The following is a 21,572-nucleotide window of genomic DNA, read 5'->3' on the forward strand; positions in this document are numbered from 1 at the left end:
GTTTAATGTCCACATTTTATGGTTTTCCACTGCAGAATCAAACATATTTCCATTCTTTAAAGGCTATTATTATTTGGTATTTGTTATCTGTATTCTAATTATGTGGAATCAATCTAACAGAGAGTGATTAATATCACCTATCATATACCCCCACCTCGGCCCCACTCTGCAGCAACCCTTCCCTCTCGTGTTTGTCACGTGACCACAGAGCCAAAATGGCCGCGTTGGTGTTTTGACGAATAATACTTTTGTGTTTGTTTCATTCTTTTAAAGAAAGCGGTTTGTAATCGTCTTCGCCGGGGAGGGAGGAAGAAACCCGCTTCATGTTTTAACTTAAGCAGCTTCGAACAGACAATCACGCTTTACTGTAAACGTTATTTAGTAGTGTTGTATTAGACTATGCACTTTCGGTGTTTATAAGAGACGGAGAGAGAGGGCTAGCTGGTGGGCTAGCGACATTATTCTGATTAAAAGAAAAATAATTAAAACCGAAGAACGATGGAAGAGCTCAGTGCCGATGAGGTAATACTTTGATTATACTTCTGAAACATTTTTTCGCGTGAGTTAACTGTTGTGGCGGCTGTAATCCGTTTGTGTGGCTCAATTTGGCTTGTTCGCTTGCTTCTTTCCCGATTTTTTTCGTTCCACCTTAAATTGAACCGTGGTTACGTTTTGGTGCCCGAGGCTCTAGAGTGCAATTGCTGGATCTGCTGCGCCGTTTAAGGTGGAACGGAAAATTCGAATATGAAGCTTGTGAAGAAGACGCTAAATTCAGCTAATACGTGGAGACAGCTGCTTAGATGTAGCCTTTCAACAATACTCATACGCGTCCTTATGTACGGAATATGATGTTTCACGTTTGAAATAATTAACGTGTTCAGTGTTTCACATTGAATAGAGGGAACAGTGCTATGTCATCCCACAGCTAGTTAACGTTAGCAACCTTGTCACTGAAGCTCACCTACCGAAGCCTGGTTTAGCTTCGCTGTTCGGCACTCTGAAAATAGAGGATAAAATCCTAAGTCCGCTCGTCTGATTTTTCCTTTTGAAGAGCAACCCGTTTAGTCACCTTTGTACGGAGCCCTGCTGGAGACATACATTTAGAATAAATGTATACACTTGAACGACTTAACGCGTGGGAAGGACTTAATAAGCCGTGGGAACGAGAAATTTGAATAGCTTATTTTTCGTGCTTTATTAAGTGAATTCACTTTTATTTATATTGCAGATTTAAAGACAACAGTTGTAGCCCAAAGTTCAAGACGTTCCCACCTATTCTTATAAATTTCACAAGTCTTCATTTAATCTGAAGGGATGTCACTGATGTATCTTTGCCTCTGTACACTATGCTCCATGACTTTATCTTACTCAAAGGAATCTTGGGATAAATTGCAGCCTTAATGTAAACAATAGTTTCACTGTTCCCTGCTCTGTACCTATCAAGGTTTAATCAGCAGCCAATAAAGTCTTTTGAAACCTTTTCAGACACTGAAATATCAGTTTTGCAATTTAGTAGGAATTGATAAGAACATTTTTCTTAATTATTATTTTTATTAAGATATTTTTTATTAGGGATAAATTATATACTTTCTAATAATGAACTCTCTCATGGTGATGTCTTACTGTCTTATAATAGTGAGAAAGTATAGGATCCCATTCTTATGAGGTACAAAGTCATAATATTGAGCCATAATTGGGATGGCACGTTCATATATTATAGACATAGTAGTACAAGTCATAACTGCGAGAAGCCATTCCATTCATATGCGTTAGTGAATGGCTGTACATTTTTTCATGTGATAGAGTTGAGCTTCCATTCAAGTCCACCTTTCTGTTGTAATGTTATTTTCCACATTTTATGTTATTTACAATTAGAAAATCAAAGCAGCCAAAAGGTTGAATTAATTTTTTTTTGTCCTGGATGCATAGTACCTTGCAAAAACTTAGAGGGAAATCTACACCACCATTATAGTTAATAAATCCAATTATTAATGCTTTAAGTGATTTTATTTTATCTTATGGAGAAACATTATCATCCTCCTATAATCATTTTCAAACATCCCCTCAAGGAAGTTATTAAATTAAATAACTTTTATTAAATACCAAAGGTCTCACTTATTAAATACATTTGATGTTCTATCTAAAATTGAAAGTTTTCAACCTTTGTATACAATTATTTATAAAAATTCATTTTTAATGTGTTGTGTACTGTAATGTATGTTTAAAGCACACCGCTGCTGTGGTTTCCACTTGGTTTTGTTTACACACTTTTATACCTACTTCATATTTTACCAATTAATTACTTACGAAAGTTGACACGCTTTATGTCTATAATCAGATTTGTGCGTTCAATTGTTTCATAAATGAGGCCCTAAGCTGGGCTACTCAAAGAAAGAAAAAAAAGAACTAAATCCAGTTGTTCAATGCTACTGATGTATAATATCAGTAACTGGAGAAGTTTACATGTTTAATACAAAAAAAAGAAAGTTGTTCGGTTTGTTATTTCAAAGCCATGTTTTTATAAAACTGTGCTAAACTTTCTGCATTTGTGACCTCTATCAATCTGTATTAACATTGTAGAGCAGTAGAAATCTTGCTATATAGTCCCACATTCTATATATCAAGTATAACATTTTTTGTATTAGCAATTACAATACCCCTGTCTTTTTCAGAAAACATGCAATCCTTTTTTCTCTGGAGGACAGAACATGGCCCATGTATTTTACATATAAACAGTCATATTGGATTTCATTTTCAGGATTATGACCCTTGTGTCAGACCACAGTAAATCCTCTTATTTGAAATCTCAGCCAAGGCATATATCAATCCTAAATTCAAAACTCAAAAATGGGATAAAAAGCTGACAAGTTTACCTTAGAGCTTCCTCTACTGTGGTGACAACTGTGACTACTCTGTAGCTGGTGTCACAACAAAACCAAAATCCAAGACCTAATTTTTCATTCAGCAGAGGAGATGTGATAATTCAGGTTTGGTGTATCTCTAAATTGCAACTACAGTATTATTTTGCTTTAATAAATATGCTAATAGTGTGTTAATGGCGTGTTATATATTTTTGGGTGTGCGGTAGATTTTAGGACTAGGCAAAATTATTCTGTCATGCATTCATCTTCTTGGTTATTCACTGTCACACTTTATCAGGGAGACTGTGGCCCTTGTATTACCTTCTGTAGCTATTATGAGTCACTGAAGTGTTCAGTGATCTTCCTGTAACCTTTTTTTGCTTGGGAAATATCAGACAAACTATGCTTTTAAATATGTTATAAATGAGAACTAAATGTTGTTTTACTGTTATTTTCTAAGTAGACCATTGTCAAAGGTTTATATACTTAAATATATACTGCACCTGACAATGAAGATCAACGTTCAAATCTGTTATTTTTATTTTTCGTATTCATTAATGCTGGCGCTTAAAAAAAAATAAAATAAAAATTGGACTAACCTAAATGCTAAATGCAGCTTGACTAGACTTAGTTTTAACATCCCTTTGTAGAGAGATGTCAATAATGTTGTAGCCCTGCTACTGAACACAACCAATTTTTGTTTTGAATTGTAATTTTACACAGGATAAAATCTCCTATACCTTTCCATTAGCTTCACGCAAGGCCCAGCGCATACTCTTCCTAGCAGCCTCTGTGACATTTCTTCTTTAATTTATCATTGAACATTTAATTATCTCACACCTAACCGCTGAGCCTGCTGTAGCAGTCCTATATATCAGTCTTATGTTGACATATTATGTTCAGATGGCTGTCTGTCTTTATTGATATTGTTGAATAATATAACTGTATTTTTAACTTATTGTTGCAGATGCGGAGAAGGCGACTGGCACGGTTAGCTGGAGGTCAGACGTCTCAGCCCACCACACCTTTGAGCACGCCCCTGACGTCCCCACAGAGAGAAACCCCTCCAGGTCCACTTCCAGGACCCTCTGGAGCCTCTTCTCAGCCTTTACCACCAGCACCATCCCACACTCTGGGCCTTAATGCCCAATCAGTCACTCCCGCCACTTCTCCAATGGGAGCTTCAGGTAAGAGTGTCCTTCTGTTAACGCTCCCTTTCCAATAGATGCATGATTTTGGAATATGTCTGTATCAGTGCTCTTCTGTAGTGTAGTTTAAAAGAAGAACAGGTCACTGACATACCTTGTGTGGAGCTTTTTCTTTTGCTTCCTTTTTAAAACTTTTCAGGAGAGTCAGGAGTGACTCAGATTGAATGAAATTCTGTGCACTGCTTGTCTCTTAAACTAAATGTATTGAGACAGTCAGGCTTTGTGAGTCTAACTACATGACACGTTATATTAAACACCAGTTTTTGAGCTGTGTCTCAAAAGGACTGTTCAGTGTTTCTTGTAATATTCCTCTTTCTTATTCTTGGGATTTCCAATTGAGTTTTCTGGCTTTCATCTTCAAGAGCTGATGGAATGCTTGGGAAACTTGAGAACCTCTCGAAAGCAGTTCTTATATTGAAGCACATGGAATTTTTATGCTATGTTTTGCATAAGATTAATAGTGCTTAGACCCCCCCCCCCCCCAAAAAAAAAAGTGCGTAGTCATACTAGCAGTCTCAGTACCTTTGCCTTGGCCAGAGTTCAACTCAGTATTTGTAGGTAAGCCAGACTGACGGTTCAGATTTGCTGAGTGCCGTAGGGAATACAGTCTGTTGATTACAAGTACACTTACTGTCATGTAGGTTATGACCTACTTGTTCTAAGAGTGTTTGCATATCCTATCTGATTAGTCTCCTGACTGCTATTATAAATAAAGAACACCAAGTGCTATAATCTTAGCTTGTTTAATTTGGAATTAACATGAAGATAAAGATTTACTGTCTATTTTTTCGATTTTCTCTCTTTACTTTTTGTGTCAACATTTTATACAATTGACTCAAACATGCTAAACCTATTTTGTTTTTACATTTTTGCTTTAAGATCTTCTATGTCCTTTCTGATGACACAGCCTCCATTGGTTTATATTTCAGGGAATCAGGGGATTGGGGTACACATCAGCTTTTGTAAAAGGACCTTTTTTGTGTTGTCATCAGAATGCTGTTGTGGCTGCCATTCAACCGACCTGATTCAGAGTTCAGTGCCACATGAAAGTGCAGCTTTAGCAAAAGTACAAGGCTACAATGATATTGCAGCTTTTCTCTAGAACATACAGCAATGGGACATGTTCTAATGCACCTGTCCTTTGTGCTTTTGTACTGTGTGCTGTCATTTTGGCACAGTTATCTAGATGGGAACTGTTTGTTATGATTGCTCAGTTTTAATCTTTAATTTCAGTTGCACTCATTGCGGACACTTGTATTTCACCTAGAACATACATTTTGTTACAGGCTTTGTAAAAAAAAGCATTGTCAATTTAATGTGGATCTCTAAAGCATGTGCACATGAGTCTTAGGTCCCCACACTCAAGGAGAGGTATAAAGTTGAAACTGAAATGGTGTTAATGGGATGTATGTTTATGTTTCTGTCAGACTTACTGTTACTATTGGTTTCCCCTTTTGGCTCTTTACTGTAGGGGTGGCTTACCGCAGCCAGAGCAGCGAGGGGGTCAGCTCTCTCTCCAGCTCTCCATCCAACAGCCTTGAGACCCAGTCTCAGTCCCTGTCCCGCTCACAAAGCATGGACATAGACACAGCATCCTGTGAAAAGAGGTGAGACTTCTTTTAGAGCCAAAGTAAAATATTCTTCTAGACAGATTTCCTCTTTGGAACAGTTTAGCCTTTTGTCACAGTCATCTCTTCTTACGTTTGGATTTAAATGTTCATTTGTCCTTCAGCTTCATAATCCTGCAGTGTGAAAGAGTGACAGGCTCTTAAGTTCTTAGCATGACTCTTGTAGTGTCAATCATAGGTGTGGAGCTGTTTAATAGGTGCCAATCTTTAAATAATTATTTCTTTGGTCATTTCTCTAATATTTACATGTTTGATTGTATGAACTGTTTGGGTATACTCAATTTATGTTTTAACATTAATTTTTGAAATGCTCTTTTAGCAGTAGTGTCACTATCTATTAAGAATCCTTGAAACAAACCTATTTTTTTCTATCTAATCCTGTCCTGTTTATTCAGCATGTCCCAGGTGGATGTGGACTCAGGAATTGAGAACATGGAAGTGGAGGACAGTGATCGCAGGGAGAAGCGTAACCTGGCTGAGAAGGTGAAAATACTGAATATAATGTGGATGAAGGGATCACAATGTCTTTTAACTGACAATAAAAACCTATAAAACCAGTTTTTAATTTGTTAATGATATGATTGTGAAATATGACTGAGAGTCACTAATAAATAAACGAATAGCCTTGATAATTGAAGGCAGCTTGCTGTTCTACAGGACTCCTCGTCTAACTCAGATGTGTCTGAGGAGCAGGCTCTGCAGCTCATCTGCAAGATCCTTCGGGTGTCCTGGAAGGAGCAGGACCGTGATGTCATCTTTCTGCCCTCGCTTGCTGCTGAGTTCCAACAGAACCCAAAAGATGGTGAGAGATGGAAAACAGGGAGACATGAAGAGATGATATCTGATGACATTTTTTTTTTGCCTGTTGTTCTTATATTATAATTGTTTCTAATTACATTTTTTGTCCCTGTTTTTTTCATTAGTCTATTCTGACTTCAAAGACCTGATTGGCCAGATCCTGATGGAGGTTCTTATGATGTCTACCCAGTCACGTGATTGCAACCCCTTTGCCAGCCTGACGGCCACATCACAGCCAATCACTGCTGCCAAATCTCCAGACCACCACCTAACGCTTGTCCCGCATTCCAGCCAGGGGAGCAGTCCCATGATGCCTTGTGGAGGCTCGCTTGGTGCCAGCTCTTTGTCCAGGCAAGTGCGGGGCAAATAAAAACCACATTCTGTACACAAACAGAAGTGACCTTTTAATCGTAAAATGTGCGCAAACTCTTTTTTTTTAAATTTATATTATTTATTTATTTATTTATATTGATTAAGACTCATGTTGCCACTTTTCTCCTCAATGTCAAGTCCTTCATTCAAGGCCTAACCAGCTTTACTGTATTAAGCTGCTTAACTATATGTTTAAAGTACTCTTCTCCTGCTATCCTCTGCTATTCATGTTGTTTGTCAGTCACTATACTTTTTCCATTTTATGTTCTGTCTAATTTCTGTTGTTTTCAGTTTGTATGGATGTAGTCCACACCATTTCACCCAAAACGTCAGGATGAATACTCCATCAATACCTGTGCCCGTTGCCCCACCCGCGGTTGCCCCACCTGCAGTTGCCCCACACCTCCCTTTCAGCTCTCCTATCCCCTCTGCTCCTTTGCCCAGTTCTCAGAGATACAGGCCTTACTCGCTGAACCCCTCTCAGTCTTCCTCTTTACCCATGAGCCTGAGTCCGAGGTCTGGCCCTTCAGGTACTGCATCTGCCCAATCTGCTGCCACCCAAAGCCCAGCTGTGCCGTCCAACCCCCAGCCTGCTTCTCCGCCATCCCACAGACCCCATACACGGCACACAGCTGTCCCATTCCCCTTTGTGCCTGCTTCTCCCACCACTATGGCCAGACGGACAGCCCTGGCCACCCGGATGCCCTCTAGGTATTTTCTCATTATGTTAGATGTGAAGCTTTGGCCACTAAATCTATAATAAGCTAAAACTGCATTCAGGTAAATGAGAAATGTAAGTTTCTCAAGGGCTTTCTTGATATATGGAATGAAGCAGACTAATATATAATTATGAAATGGCTTAGAAACGTGTGCATCAAAGGAAAAAAATAAGAAGCATCTCATTTTTAGATTCTAATAAAATGTGACAGCTCTAACATAGTCTTTTTTATGGTTGGTATTTATGTATCAATCAGTGCTTTTTATTAAGTCTCTAACGTGAGTCATGTCACAGAACTCCTACCATATGCATGTGGTAAAGTCATATGGGAAAGATATTTTCCCCAAGTAAGTTAGTTGTTCTTTTGGTGTCTTGTTTTGAACAATTCAGCTTCCTACCAACTTCTCTTGTTTTTAACAGATTGCCTTTTCTTTTGACTTTTGACCTTTGCTGCTGCTGTGCAAATATTCTGTAAACAGTTTATGCACTATTCTTTAGCCTATATTATCACCTTTAAGTGGAGTAGATTTAAGCATTTTGGACAGTAGTTTATTTGTTTCTTCTTCACTGTGAGAAATCTCATTAAACCCTCCCCTCTCCTTCGTTTCACATCCTCCCATCCTGCACTTGTCTGCCCGTGGTGGCTGTGCCAGCCCTTTCTCTCTCCTTTTCTTTGCCTTGTCCGACATGTCTCAGGATAGCAGTGATGATGAGCTGGAGGAAGACGAGGAGGAGGATTTTTCTGGGGTTCAGTTTGGGTCAAGGTACTGGTGCCAGTGTGTGTTGCATGCTTCAGCGTGCTGCCTGGCCACTAACAGAATCTGACTGTGCCCTGTGCTTGCACAGTAAATGGGCTTTGCTTTAAAAAAAAAAACCACACAGCCCAGCAGCTTCTGTGAATATTGTGAATTTCCAATGATGACAAGTCATATTTCTTCTGTGCTTAAGATATTTTGAATAAGATTAAACCATATGTATTTAGCAACAAGACTGGAAGCAGCCAGTTTTGTGAAGGCTTTGTTTCCAGATGATATCTCCTCCATGTCATAAGGACTTGACTAATTTCAGCTTGTGGTATGAATACGATCCATTCAACCTTGAAGTGCCTTGTTCAAACAAGTGTCTGTGCTTCTGCTGTTACATGTGTCTGTTCATTTGACTTTTCTGGACAGCATATTTTCCCTAATGCTTACAATCATAATGGGTTTGAGAAGTGCCAAAGCATTGGGTAGCGACTGAAAGAAAAATAACATGACTAATGGGAGAGGCAAGGGTGTGCTGTGAAGTGTGTCCCCTCACCTGGGAATTAAACACTAATGCATGCACAGGAGGCTTAACTGTTTTAATAGTTGTTGATTTTATGGTTTTTATCCCCCCCCCCCCTCTCCCCCCTCTCTCAATTCAAAAAAAAACTGGGACACTAAATGAAATGTGAATGTAAATTAAAACAACACAAATAACCAAGAAATGAATATTTCAGTGCTTGGAGAATTGTTTCAGTAATTTATTAATTTCCAAACGTGTTTACATTAGAAATAGTACAAAGATGATTTTTTTAACATTTTCTTTGTAGCTAATAATATGGAATAGTTAGAAATGAGAAATTATAGAAATACATTGTGTATCAGCAAATTATGGTTTTTGCACTTTAGATGGATAAATTTGAATAGTTGGTTTTGTTTACCTCATAAAATATGATATTCATTAATTCTCTTAACAGGCTAAAAGGTGAACTTATCACACCTCAGTACACAATTTAACTGTCCATCCAATCCATCTAGTATCTTCTGAAGGATCAAAGGTAATGAACATTTAGCTGTAGGTATTGACCTTGGTCTTTAAGCACATTTTTATATACAGTATCAATTTTCTCTTACATTTTCTAAATTAAGGTTTTCAATTTGGATTAATTAGATTGGGGTGTGAGTGAGATGGAAAAGTTCATTACCAGTAGTTCCTTCAGGTGTTTCTGAATTCTGAATTATGCACTATGTACTTCACTCTTACTGGTGGTAAGAGACTGCAATAATTTATTGTCCTAACACCAAGCCTGCTAGGCTTTCTCTTACAGACCATCCTTCTTTGATTGTAAATAATTTCTCCAAGGCTGGATCTATTTTCTACAGCTCACCTGTTGGGTTGCTTTTTTTCTTGGTTGTAATGATGTCCAACTATCTCTCTCTCCATCTGTCTCTGCCTCTCCTTTTGTAGCCTGGGTGCGTCTGGTGGGGGAATGGCCTGTGACTCAGGCAGTGACCGCTTCACTATTGAAGCGTGTAAAGAGACAGAGATGCTGAACTACCTCATCGAGCGCTTTGACAGTGTGGGCATGGAAGAGAGGAAGGCTCCCAAGGTGACACTTCAGAGGAAACCTAGCTTCTAATTGAAATGGGACACACCTTGCTATGCCAAAAATGACTATGAGCAAAGGACGAGAATGGGTAACACAGAACTGAAACAAAATAGATGCTCACGCTGTTCTACCTTAACATTACCCTGATTAGATCAAGATATCTCATGGGAGAACAGTCATGTGCTCTTTCTTAAATTGAAAGTAAATTTTCTCATCAAGCATGGGGGAACCCAGTGCTTTAATCTTGAGTTTGGTGTTTCTGCTGTATTTCCTTATTCTGAGTGTGTTGTGTTGCAGATGTGCAGCCAGCCAGTGGTCAGTCAGCTGCTCAGCAACATACGCTCCCAGTGTATTTCTCATGCTGCTCTTGTGCTTCAGGGTGCCCTCACTCAGCCCAGGTCTGTTCTTATATGCATCTCATCACCACTGCTGTGCCTCAGTGTTAATGCGTCATAATGTTTTATGATTGTCCTAAATAGAGCACCCTGATTAATCTTCTTTAATCCCAAGCCTCTTGTAAATGTAATATACAAATGTAATAATGTACATGTTCTTCAAATAATTGTCACAAATATATTTCAAATATGTAATATATTGCTTAGCACAATATTAGACCAAAAAAGAGCTCTCCAATTGTGTCGGTGCAGATGAGGCATTTGAATTAATCATGATAGACACTCCTTCTCTTTCCGATTGTTCTCAGGGCCCCTCTGCAGCCCTCACTACTAGTACCCTACATGCTGTGCCGGAACCTTCCATACGGCTTTATCCAGGAGCTTGTGCGCATGACTCACCAGGAGGAGGAGGTGTTTAAACAGGTGGGAGTTGCAGCGCACACCACATGCTGATTCATTTTGTGCTTGAAGCTGTGGAGGAATATCATAATTGATGTGCCATGCTCAATGGCATTAAATGTGCTTTTTGAAGTGGGAGATGTTTTAGTGGAAAAACTGAGTCAGTTCAACACCTAATAATCCACGCTGTTTGAAAGCATATCCTTATTTAACTCTGGTCCTCTCTCTCTCTTTGACATGTTCTTCTTACTGTCATAATAAACCTATTGTAAGCTTATTTAAACAGAGCCTGCCTTTTCTAGAATAAATGGAACATTTTTCTCTATCTAATCCGGCAGTTTTGTGGTGTAGTATTCTCCTCCTTTTTCCAGTTCGTCACAGTGACCTGCTGCCTTTCACTTGCAGATCTTTGTCCCCATTCTCCAAGGGCTTGGTTTAGCTGTGAAAGAATGTTCCTTTGACAGTGACAACTTCAAGTACCCCCTGATGGTAAGAGAAACAAGACTGTCCAAGATTTAATGTGCTACCTCTCATGTGGTCCTCACACAGCCCAACATCATGAAAGCTTTTGATTTGTGGCTAAAAGTAAGTTGTTCTCTTTCATATTTAATACTCTTATTTCCCATCACTGCTCGGTTGAATTGGATCACACATCATAAAATGCTTCATAAACTGTGGTTTGTGTCTCAGACACAGCCCATAAAAAGTAGGCAGTTATGTCTTATAGAAGGGTCTGATCTGTTAAAAAGCTTGCCTTCCTGAAACCACTGCCCCCAAAACATTTCACATGAAAGCTCAGTAACTTATTTTAATATGACATATTTTGATGCAGCTTTTCTTTTTTAAAATGGCACACACAGGTAGTTACCATCCACAAGTATTTTATTTAATGTTTTATATAATTAAATAAATTAGGAATATTTAAAACTTTCTTGCTTTAATAAAATGTAACAAGTATTTTTAAATAATATAAATGTTAATAAATGTGTAATATGAAGGAAACATATGAATATCTACTCTTTTATACACACACGTGCATACATATTTTTTCCAGTTGTCTTGCAGCTGTTGTAGCTAATTCATACATGATTACACACCATTATCTATGTACCTGAACTTTTTTTTACAGGCTTTAGCTGAAATTTGTGAAATCAAGTTTGGAAAGACTCACCCCATGTGCAATTTGGTAAGTTTTAGTGGAGTTTTGTTGTGTTAAAATTAGGGAAAGGCGATATGATGATAAATTAATTGTTATTTAGAACATTGTGTAATTGTTTCTTAGAACATAAAGAAACATGATATATTTTCATATTCAGTCTAGTGATTTTTTTCTTGGCTGTGTTTGTTTCTGTTTATTTTAATGTAATTTTTCTCTCATTAAAGGTAACTTTACAGGAGAAGGAAAAATACATTTAGGTTAAATCTATGTAAATTGTCAAGATTGTTTTGCAAGTGGATAGTTTCAAGTGGTACCGTTATCATTCATATATTGTAAAAACAATGTGACTGAGTTTTGATTTGACATAAATTATATATGTCTGTTTCTAGATCACAACTCTGCCACTGTGGTGTCCTGATCCTTTGAGTCCTGCAGCCGGCAGAGAGACTCAGAGACTATCTTTCCTCGGAGCCTTCTTCAGTCTTTCTGTTTTTGCAGAGGATGATGTGAGTCATATTAATAATAGCGAACAAAGTTTTAACAAGGCAAAGACGCCCAGGACAATGGAAATACATTGTTAAAGTGTCATCCTGCTCAGAAGTGATTCTTAACACATCAAATGCTGTTTTACTAGACTAAGGTGGGAGACAAGTACTTCTCAGGCCCTGCCATTACCATGGAGAACACACGAGTGGTCAGTCAGTCCCTTCAGCACTATCTGGAGTCTGCCAGGGTAAGTGCTAGAGCTCAGGCACTCATGAATTTTTAATGAGCTGCTCCAATCAATCAGTGGAACATTGGCTAGAAAATTCTTTTTATAGTCCGGCAGTGGCTGAAACGGTCATCTCTTGTTAGTTCTTAAGGTTAAATAATGTTCTGAGATCAGAATGGAATTCTGAGACCTACACAGCGGGCATGGTCAGATTCATGTAATTATACTGTGACAAATATGTTTATATTTGTGGGTTAAGACTCACGTATAGGGTTTTGCTCCTCAGGGCGACCTGTTTAAAATCCTCCACAATATATTGCTGAATGGAGAAACGAGGGAGGCTGCACTGAGCTACATGGCAGCTCTGGTGAATCGAAATGTGAAGAAAGCTCAGATGCAGGTATGACTCATTTTCTGATTAGGATTTTTACACTTATTCAAAATGAGAGAAGAACTGCTTCAGTGGTTTATACTTGATGTGAGCTGACATTCTCTTATAACATTTTTGTGTGTGATCTTAATGTGACATTTATTGCTTTGAAATAAATCAAACTTTAAGAGTTCAGTTATTAGCAGAGAGTTACATATGCTCTACACCGATCAGCCATAACACTGAAATTACTGCCTTTTTTCTACATTTATTTTCCATTTTGTCGTCTCAACTTGTCATATTTAGTACACTTTGTAGTTCTCCTGTTACAGGATAGTAATCTGATTTTGGGTGATGGATTATCAGTGACGTTAACGTCATGATCATGTTACTCTGTGTTACCCTTGTACGAGCAGATCAGTCACTGCAGTGCTCAAGTGGATCAGAGACAGCAAGGCTTCCCAAAAGATTAGAAACTATTACATTGGTTAATAATCTTGATTTTGGGAAAAATGCTGTATATAGACTTATTATGGCATGTTGGTGAATTTGCAATGTCATGTATCAAAAACATTCTCAGAATTACACACGTGGAGCTGTGATTGGATACGATGCTTGTTTTTCGGTTAGATGTCTATTTTGCACATTATTAGCACTGGAAAAGCTAAAACAACATATTTGCTAACCTGCTATTATATATTTTTGTATTTCTGCTGGAATTGGCTGCAGACGGACGATAAGCTGGTGTCTACAGATGGCTTCATGATGAATTTCCTGTGGGTGCTGCAGCAGCTAAGTATGAAGATCAAGCTGGAGACAGTGGATCCCCTTTATATTTTCCATCCTAAATGTCGTCTGAATGTTAGTGTTGAAGAGACCCGGCTCAAAGCCACTATGGAGGAGCTGAAGATCTGGCTATCAGAGCTACGTGAGTGCATGTCTACTCTGTCTGTATGCTTGACAGTAAGAGGTTTTTATTCAATTTCAGAACTTAAGAAGCCTAGAGCTATATTCATTTTCTTTATTTGCAATTATGTTTACATGCATGTTTGTATTTATCTTTGAGTGCTCATTTCCTCTCATTTTACTGCATGTATTAAATCAACAAAGAATATAGCAATACAACAAATACAGAGATTTTTAAACCATTAAAATGTTTTACTGTTGTTGTAAATCTATGCTTGTAGCTGTTGTGCATCTTAAATATCATTTCTCTTTTCTCTGTTCTGTAGATGAAGATCCCTCCAGGTTCTCTGAGCCCAAGTTTCCTACAGAATGTTTCTTTCTAACGCTACACACACACCACCTGTCCATCTTGCCTGGCTGCCGACGTTATATCCGCAGACTAAGAGCCATAAGAGATCTAAACAGGTATATGGAAATGCATTTTTTCCCCTCAGAACATTTAATGTCATGTTTTTGAAATGTTATTTGAATGTCTTGGTAGGCTTCACTATTGTATGATTGTGTTGGCCAAAAAGCTTGACTAATTCATCTATAAATCTTTGCTTTTGGCAGCCATGGATGATCTGTCATTTTGTTTTGTTTTTTCTGGCTGTACAAAATTTTTATTGTTTCCAAACACTCCCTGAAAATAACAGCTTATATGGGTTAGTGCCACATTAGTGGCAATCTTTCAAGTCCCTTACATTCAAAGTAAAGTCCCTTGAGGAGTCTGAGCACATTTACCTTTTTTCCTGAAGCCTGACACCTAAGAAAGGCTAGTTCCCCCTAGTGTTGACAACTCTCATAACACTCAGCTGTGTGTTTTTATTTTTATATATATATATATATATATATATATATATTACACACACATACACACTTTTTTTTTTCTCTCCCCCCTCTTCATGGCTTTTATTTCTTCAGAATAGGTGTTAGGTGAAGTAACATTTGTGTGTTTATATACATCATAGGACTGTGGAGGAACTGAAAAACAGTGAGAGCCAGTGGAAAGACTCACCCTTGGCCAGTCGTCACAGAGAGATGCTGAAGAGATGCAAAACCCAGCTAAAGGTCTGTTACTAATTCTTTGGCCCATCTTTTCGTACTTATAATATGTGTGAGTAAATAAAGTAAATATCTGTAAACAAATTAAAGTGGTAATGATATCAAAAGCTTCTTGATGTATATGCTGTTTCTGACTGCCTGGCTGCTTCTGTGTTGTAGAAACTGGTTCGTTCAAAGGCCTGTGCTGATGCTGGTCTGCTGGATGAGAATCTGCTGCGCAGGTGCCTCCAGTTCTACAGTATGGTCATTCAGCTCATCCTGCGCATGGCAGACCCTGCCTACCCAAAGTTAGTTACTTCCCATTCATTTATAATTGACCTGAAACAGCAAGATGACCTTAGGTCAACATTTTTTATAGTTTATTCAGTGTTTTCCACAATGTTGGCAATATTTGGTTCTTGCCAGTGCATGTTTGAGTTATTTGAGCCTGTTCAGTTGCTACCTGTGGTGAGAACGTTTTTTGATTTGCTGTCCATTTAAAAAATAAAATAAATAAATCAATAAAGTGGGTGAAAAGTATAACTATGTCGTCTGATTTCCTGAAAAGAATGAGCCCTTTGACACCACCTGGTATAGTGAAAATATAGTGAAATGTTGTTAAAAAAAGTTGTACCCTCTAATTTTTGTTTGTTTGTGACATAGTTAAAAATCTGCATTTGCTGGTATTTCTGCACACACACTATTTTTTACATATATTTTTTTTAATCATATATGCCACTCTCTGTCAAAACCTTTTCCAGTGTCACCCTGCCCCTGAGCCCTGAGATTCCCAAGAGCTTCGCCGCACTGCCTGAGTTTTACATTGAGGATGTTGCTGAGTTCCTGCTTTTCATTGTGCAGTAAGATTTACATTGCAGCTGTGCTTATGGTGAAATCAATATGTAATAGATTATACTAGCAGAGATTGGTAAAATAACCTAATTTTCTTTAGTGTTGAGTGCAAGAAGGTCTGATGATTCTTTCCCTTTTTTCTAGGTATTCTCCTCCGGTTCTGTATGAGCCATGCACTCAGGACATTGTGACCTTCCTAATTGTGTTCATATGCAGTCAGAATTATATCAGGAACCCCTACCTGATTGCAAAGCTAGTGGAAGTGTTGTTTGTTACCAACCCAGCAGTTCAACCCCGTACCCAGCGCTTCTTTGAGATGATTGAGAACCACCCTCTCTCTGTAAATCAGCTGGTACCTGCTCTCATGAAGTTCTACACAGGTGATGTTTTATTTATTTATTTTTTTTTATATCTGAGTGTTTTATGGGGATTGTTTTTTACGTTTATTTGGAATGTACATTGTGAATATTTCTAAAAGATTCTACTATTTCCTCAGATGTGGAGCACACTGGAGCCACTAGTGAATTCTATGACAAGTTCACCATCCGCTACCATATTAGTACCATATTTAAAAGTCTTTGGCAAAATATTGGCCACCATGGCACCTTCCTTGAGGAATTTAAGTGAGTTTGTTTCCTGCCTGTATTGATGTCTCCTAAATTAAATTTTATTCCTTTTAACCTCAAAGAATAACAACATTTTCTTGAATTCAACTATAATATTTTATTGTTGTCACTCTCTCCCTCCCTCTCTTTCTTGATCTCCCTTTCATTCATTGCCCTGCAGTTCTGGGAAGCAGTTTGTACGCTACATCAACATGTTAATCAATGACACCACATTCCTGCTGGATGAAAGTTTGGAGTCCCTGAAGCGCATTCATGAGATCCAGGAGGAGATGAAGAACAAAGAGCAGTGGGACCTGCTGCCAAGGGTTAGTCAACAGCAGACCATAATATTCTTACAGATTTTTGTTTCTTCCTAAACTGAACACTGAAATTCCATCCATTTCCTTTGGTCCATTTGCTGTGCACTGATTTGTATGGTGGTCTCCTTAGGAGCAGCAGCAGAGCCGCCAATCCCAGCTGACTCAGGATGAGAGGGTGTCACGCTCATACTTGGCCTTAGCCACAGAGACTGTGGATATGTTTCATATTCTAACCAAGCAAGTTCAGAAGCCTTTCCTCCGACCTGTGAGTACTCACTTCGGCCTCTGTTCAAGCTGTTTTAAATTTCTCTTGTGACCAGTCAATATCAGACAGGCTCAGTAAAGCCAAAACCATGTCCCTTATTACAGTGTAGGCTTGTAAAATGGTGCGCTATGTACTTTTGCACTCCATAGTCATCAGTAATTGGAAACATTTTTTGTTGAGGTTATAGCAGGCAAAATGTCATATTCTCCAAAATAAAACAAACAAAAAAGCTGTTCCACCCTGTGAAGGACTGGCACCCCCTCCAGGGTGTGTTCCCACCTTGCGCCCAGTGATTCCAGGTAGTCTCTGGACCCACCGCGACCCTGAACTGGATAAGCGGTTACAGATAATGAATGAATGAAAAAAGCTGTTTCATTGTGCTCTACGGCACTGCCACCAGCATATCATTTGGCTAGTCCTAACTTGGAGTTTGTAGATGAGTGGTTACCAACCATGCTTCTGGAGATCTATTCCACCTGATCATTTAAATGATTGCCTTTAAAAGTCCTTAAATGTGTAAAGACCCATATAATTTGGGAATTATATATGGAGGAAAATCTTCAGGTAGTGGGTTGATGACATTTGTGGTGGGCCCTCTTGAAGCCCTTGTTTTTGTGACAGCTGGCATTCCATATGTGTAAGGATGCAGGGACAGCTTTGTGTGTTTAATAAACATTACAATGGAAAAAAATGTGGCACTATAGAAAGTTTGGACATCAAATTAATTTCTTTTAAATTCTGTTTCCTTTATAGGAAACTATTGAATCGAAGACTACTGTCAATCAGTTTTAGCCTGCGAGAAGTTTCTTTGTAAGCATGTGTGTCAGACAGCTCCATTTTTTAAGATCAGCATACCTTAGTATGAGTATGAGATTAAGGAACAGTTCTCAGAGAAGACAGGTGATAATGCTGTTACCTCTGAGTAAGTCATCTTTATAAATGGGTAAACGGCAGAGGATTAGTACCCTCCTGCTGTGCTGTAAACAGACCTCCTGCACTCTGATTCCTGCAGGTATTTATAGTCTCATCTGAAAGTTGAGCTGTTGCCAGTCATTGCACAGAGATTATTTAGGTAGTGCAAGGAAAGCGCTCTATTTTCTCTAATAAGAGGGTACAGTATGTGTGAACTAAATATACATTGTGCACTGAAGTGATACATTTTTTTTTAATGATTGCTCAGAAGGGTTTTCATAGTGACGCATGAAGCATAACATTCTGGTTTATGACTGCTGAGAGATATTCTGATGTTTTTTTTTTTTTCCCCCTCAGGAGCTGGGCCCACGTCTGGCCGCCATGTTGAACTACAACCTTCAGCAGCTGTGTGGGCCTAAGTGTCGGGACCTGAAGGTGGAGAATCCAGAGAAATATGGTTTTGAGCCCAAGAAGCTGTTGGACCAGCTCACTGATATCTACCTTCAGCTGGATTGTGCTCGCTTTGCTAAAGCCATTGCTGATGACCAGGTGTGCACCAATGTACTAACATCTGGATTTAAAACATACATTTTCAAAGATTTGTAACTTTCAAGTGGAGTGGACTGCACTAAACTGGTTCTGTGTGTCTCAGAGATGGCCATAGATGTTCATGACTATGTAATATTTGTAATATGAACACATCTGTACATGTTGTGTGTTCCCAGCAGCAATGAAGGATCACCACAGCAGAGACAAATCAGTTGTAGTTTCTGTAGTTTTTATTATCTCTAGTCTTGTCTCAAATAATGGCGTGAGACAGATTTAGCAAATATTGCTGATAACCTTCATCCTGTCACAAAATACAGTTATAAACACTCACTGCACAGAGATTTCAGCTTTAAACAAATATACATCTTGCTGTAAACCTGTACACAGATGGCTGTTAATACCAGAAAAGAGCCCTAGTGGAATAAAATATCTCAATCTTGTCTTGTATTTCAGAGATCATACAGCAGGGAACTCTTTGAGGAAGTAATTTCCAAAATGAGAAAGGCAGGTATAAAATCCACCATTGCTATTGAGAAGTTTAAGCTGTTGTCAGAGAAGGTGGAGGAAATAGTGGCTCGCAACTCTCAGTCTGAGATGGACTACAGTGATGCTCCTGATGAGTTTAAAGGTGAGTGTTGTACATGTAAGATGCACTTTGGCTAGCTTTGTGTTTCAGTGGTTGTCAACCCCAGGCCCTTCAACACAAGCTGAACTTAATCTGCAAAGAGAATGCAGGGCACATGCTTCCACTGACTCTCCACAACACCCCATTGTTTATCTGCCCTTTTAAAATACCAGTGGACTGTGTGAAGAGCAAAATTAAGAAAAGGCCCTGGGATATCCACTTGTAGCATAAATTCAGGCCTTCATGCATTTATTAATTTCACATGCAGTAAAGACACTCGTGACAGTTTTACAGTACAGGCTGGCTTTTTTATTTATGTATTATTAGTATATATTGAACTAAATTTTGTTTTAGATTTTGTTTTGCTTATTTCTAATTTAGACTTGCATTAACTGAGCAGTGTATCACTGTTTTGTTTTGTTTTTTTTTATATAAAAAAAGCACTCAACTGTACATGATTGTGCCCCCAACAGCTCAGAGACACTGAGCAGAGCGGGGAGTGGTCTATATATTGAGGGTAGAAATGCCACCTTTCCATCACCCACTTTTCAACTGCTGCTTTGTAATTTCTGTGTTACAGTAGAAACATCCAGCTTATTCTCAGTGCATCATCACGTGCCCCAAAAAATTTTTTTCACCTTGCCCAAACCTATTTATTTATATATTTAGCCGTCAGCTAGTGCTGGTTGTCTTCAGAGATTTTAAATTAAATAACTGCACTTTTCTGTGTGTGACAGATCCTCTAATGGACACTCTCATGACTGACCCTGTGCAATTGCCCTCTGGAAACATAATGGACAGAGCCATCATCCTACGCCACCTCCTTAACTCTCCCACTGACCCCTTCAACAGACAGCCACTCACTGAAAGCATGCTGGAGTCAGGTACAAAGCATAACCTAGCCTGCATAAAAACATGAACAATTTTGAACTACCGGCTGTTGCCTGGTACTCTCCTGGATTGCATCATGTCATATTTGAATGAACAAACTATATGTTAAATTGTGCATATCTTTTTCAGTTCCAGAGCTGAAGGAGCGTATCCACGCTTGGATGAGGGAGAAGCAAGGAGGGCGCTTTTCTCAGTGAACCACAGTCAGTTCAGGATGGTTTCACTGCACCAAAAAGCAACATGGAGCAGACTGAAGAGAAAAGGGCAGCCAAAAAAAAAACTGTCATGAAACCTAATTTCCTTTTTCTCCCTTTTTTTTCTTGGGCCATCAACTTAAAGGCTCTTGGTTCTAAATTGAAGCATAATAATAAAGTTTAGACTTTTAAAAGGTTTTGCTTATGACTTTGTATATATAACATTTATTTAATTGAGTGAATGCATACCATGTAGAGACTAGGTTTTGCAGCCTGGATCTATCAGCTGAGAACATAGGATGTACACAAGGAGGGTTACAAACTCAAATTGGTTGACATTTTGCTTTCTTTATCTCTTTATTTTTTTTGAGCTGTTGTATTTTCCTTTAAGGATTCATATTGATGGTTTTGAGTTAAGGAAGAATATAGAGAATGGAGGGCAGGAAATCATTTCATATTCTTCTGAATTACAGTGTCAGTCAGCAATCATAGTAAATGAATGATTGAGCCAAAAAAAAACCCCAAACAAACACCTTTTCTAAGTATTGGTCAAAGATATGACATTTACAAACCCTTGCAGACAATTTCCCCTCACCAATAAATGGCTCAATGAACTGAAATGAACGTATTAGTATGTCTTGTAGTACATGCACATGTAGGTGTTGATTTGATGGAAAAGATGTCAGTGGAGCAACAATTTTTTTTTTAAAGTAACATTTTCCTTGCAGATTAATTTGAATGGTCATGTATGTCTGGCCTCAAACAAAAGGCCAACCAAGCACCTCATTTAATATTTCCATAGTATTTTCAAATGTATTTTTTTTTTAAAGTTTAAATATTGAGAAGGTTCATCAACTCCTGCTGTTCGTAATAACCCTGGTTGTTGAAGTTCACCTTGAATTATGAATGAGTCATTTTCCTGTGACAAAGGTTTAACTTGACAGGAATATGCTTTCTTTGCTACAGACTTTTTTTGAACCCAGGACTTAAAAACTGTAATAAATGGTAATGCGCGCACACACAAATAGCTGTTGTAATTGCTTTTTGCTAGTTTGAAGGGGTTATTGAGGCTTATACATCATGTAGGTTTATCATACATCTACATTATTTAAAGGGAAAATCCACTACTACTTTAAAAATTACTTTTAGCCATTGATAAGATTTAAAGAATGTAATTAAGAATGATTAGGTGTAAACATAGCTGTAAGCCTTCACTAATTTTCTAAGGGCCTAATAAGGATGAAAAGTGGTAAACCTGAAGCATATTTATTCTTTGTGTACTTGCTGCATATGCCACTCCACCATAGATAAGAAAAACAACAGTACAAACATGCCAAAACCATGATAAAATAATGTTTCTGGTAATAAATATTTATAAGACTTTCATATTATAAAAT

General features: G+C 38.3%; 1 protein-coding gene across 2 annotated transcripts; it reads left to right on the forward strand.

Moving 5' to 3' along the window:
- Positions 1-188: 188 nt before the first annotated feature.
- ube4b (ubiquitination factor E4B, UFD2 homolog (S. cerevisiae)) lies at positions 189-21,187 on the forward strand. Of its 2 annotated transcripts, XM_066671362.1 has the most exons (29): positions 189-522; positions 3,829-4,048; positions 5,541-5,676; positions 6,093-6,180; positions 6,355-6,499; positions 6,621-6,846; positions 7,159-7,578; positions 8,239-8,349; positions 9,797-9,938; positions 10,236-10,336; positions 10,642-10,756; positions 11,138-11,221; positions 11,862-11,918; positions 12,281-12,397; positions 12,526-12,624; positions 12,890-13,003; positions 13,703-13,901; positions 14,206-14,344; positions 14,890-14,989; positions 15,143-15,270; positions 15,724-15,822; positions 15,959-16,194; positions 16,311-16,437; positions 16,601-16,745; positions 16,870-17,004; positions 18,274-18,465; positions 18,919-19,093; positions 19,828-19,974; positions 20,111-21,187. In XM_066671362.1, exons 1-29 carry the CDS (start codon positions 499-501, stop codon positions 20,176-20,178), a joined length of 4,089 nt encoding a protein of 1,362 aa, XP_066527459.1. In that variant the 5' UTR covers positions 189-498; the 3' UTR covers positions 20,179-21,187. The 2 variants fall into 2 exon arrangements, with proteins under 2 accessions (XP_066527459.1, XP_066527458.1); XM_066671361.1 differs by lacking the exons at positions 7,159-7,578; positions 8,239-8,349.
- Positions 21,188-21,572: the final 385 nt, after the last annotated feature.

Source organism: Hoplias malabaricus, chromosome 5 (assembly GCF_029633855.1).
Source record: "Hoplias malabaricus isolate fHopMal1 chromosome 5, fHopMal1.hap1, whole genome shotgun sequence".
Lineage (NCBI taxonomy): Eukaryota > Metazoa > Chordata > Actinopteri > Characiformes > Erythrinidae > Hoplias > Hoplias malabaricus.

Excerpts from the sequence above, each read along its gene's own strand:
- ube4b (XM_066671362.1), top strand. The coding sequence starts at position 499 with ATGGAAGAGCTCAGTGCCGATGAG. Across the intron at positions 523-3,828 it reads AAGAGCTCAGTGCCGATGAG|ATGCGGAGAAGGCGACTGGC; the intron begins GTAATACTTTGA and ends TTATTGTTGCAG. Across the intron at positions 15,823-15,958 it reads TTCCTGCTTTTCATTGTGCA|GTATTCTCCTCCGGTTCTGT; the intron begins GTAAGATTTACA and ends CCTTTTTTCTAG.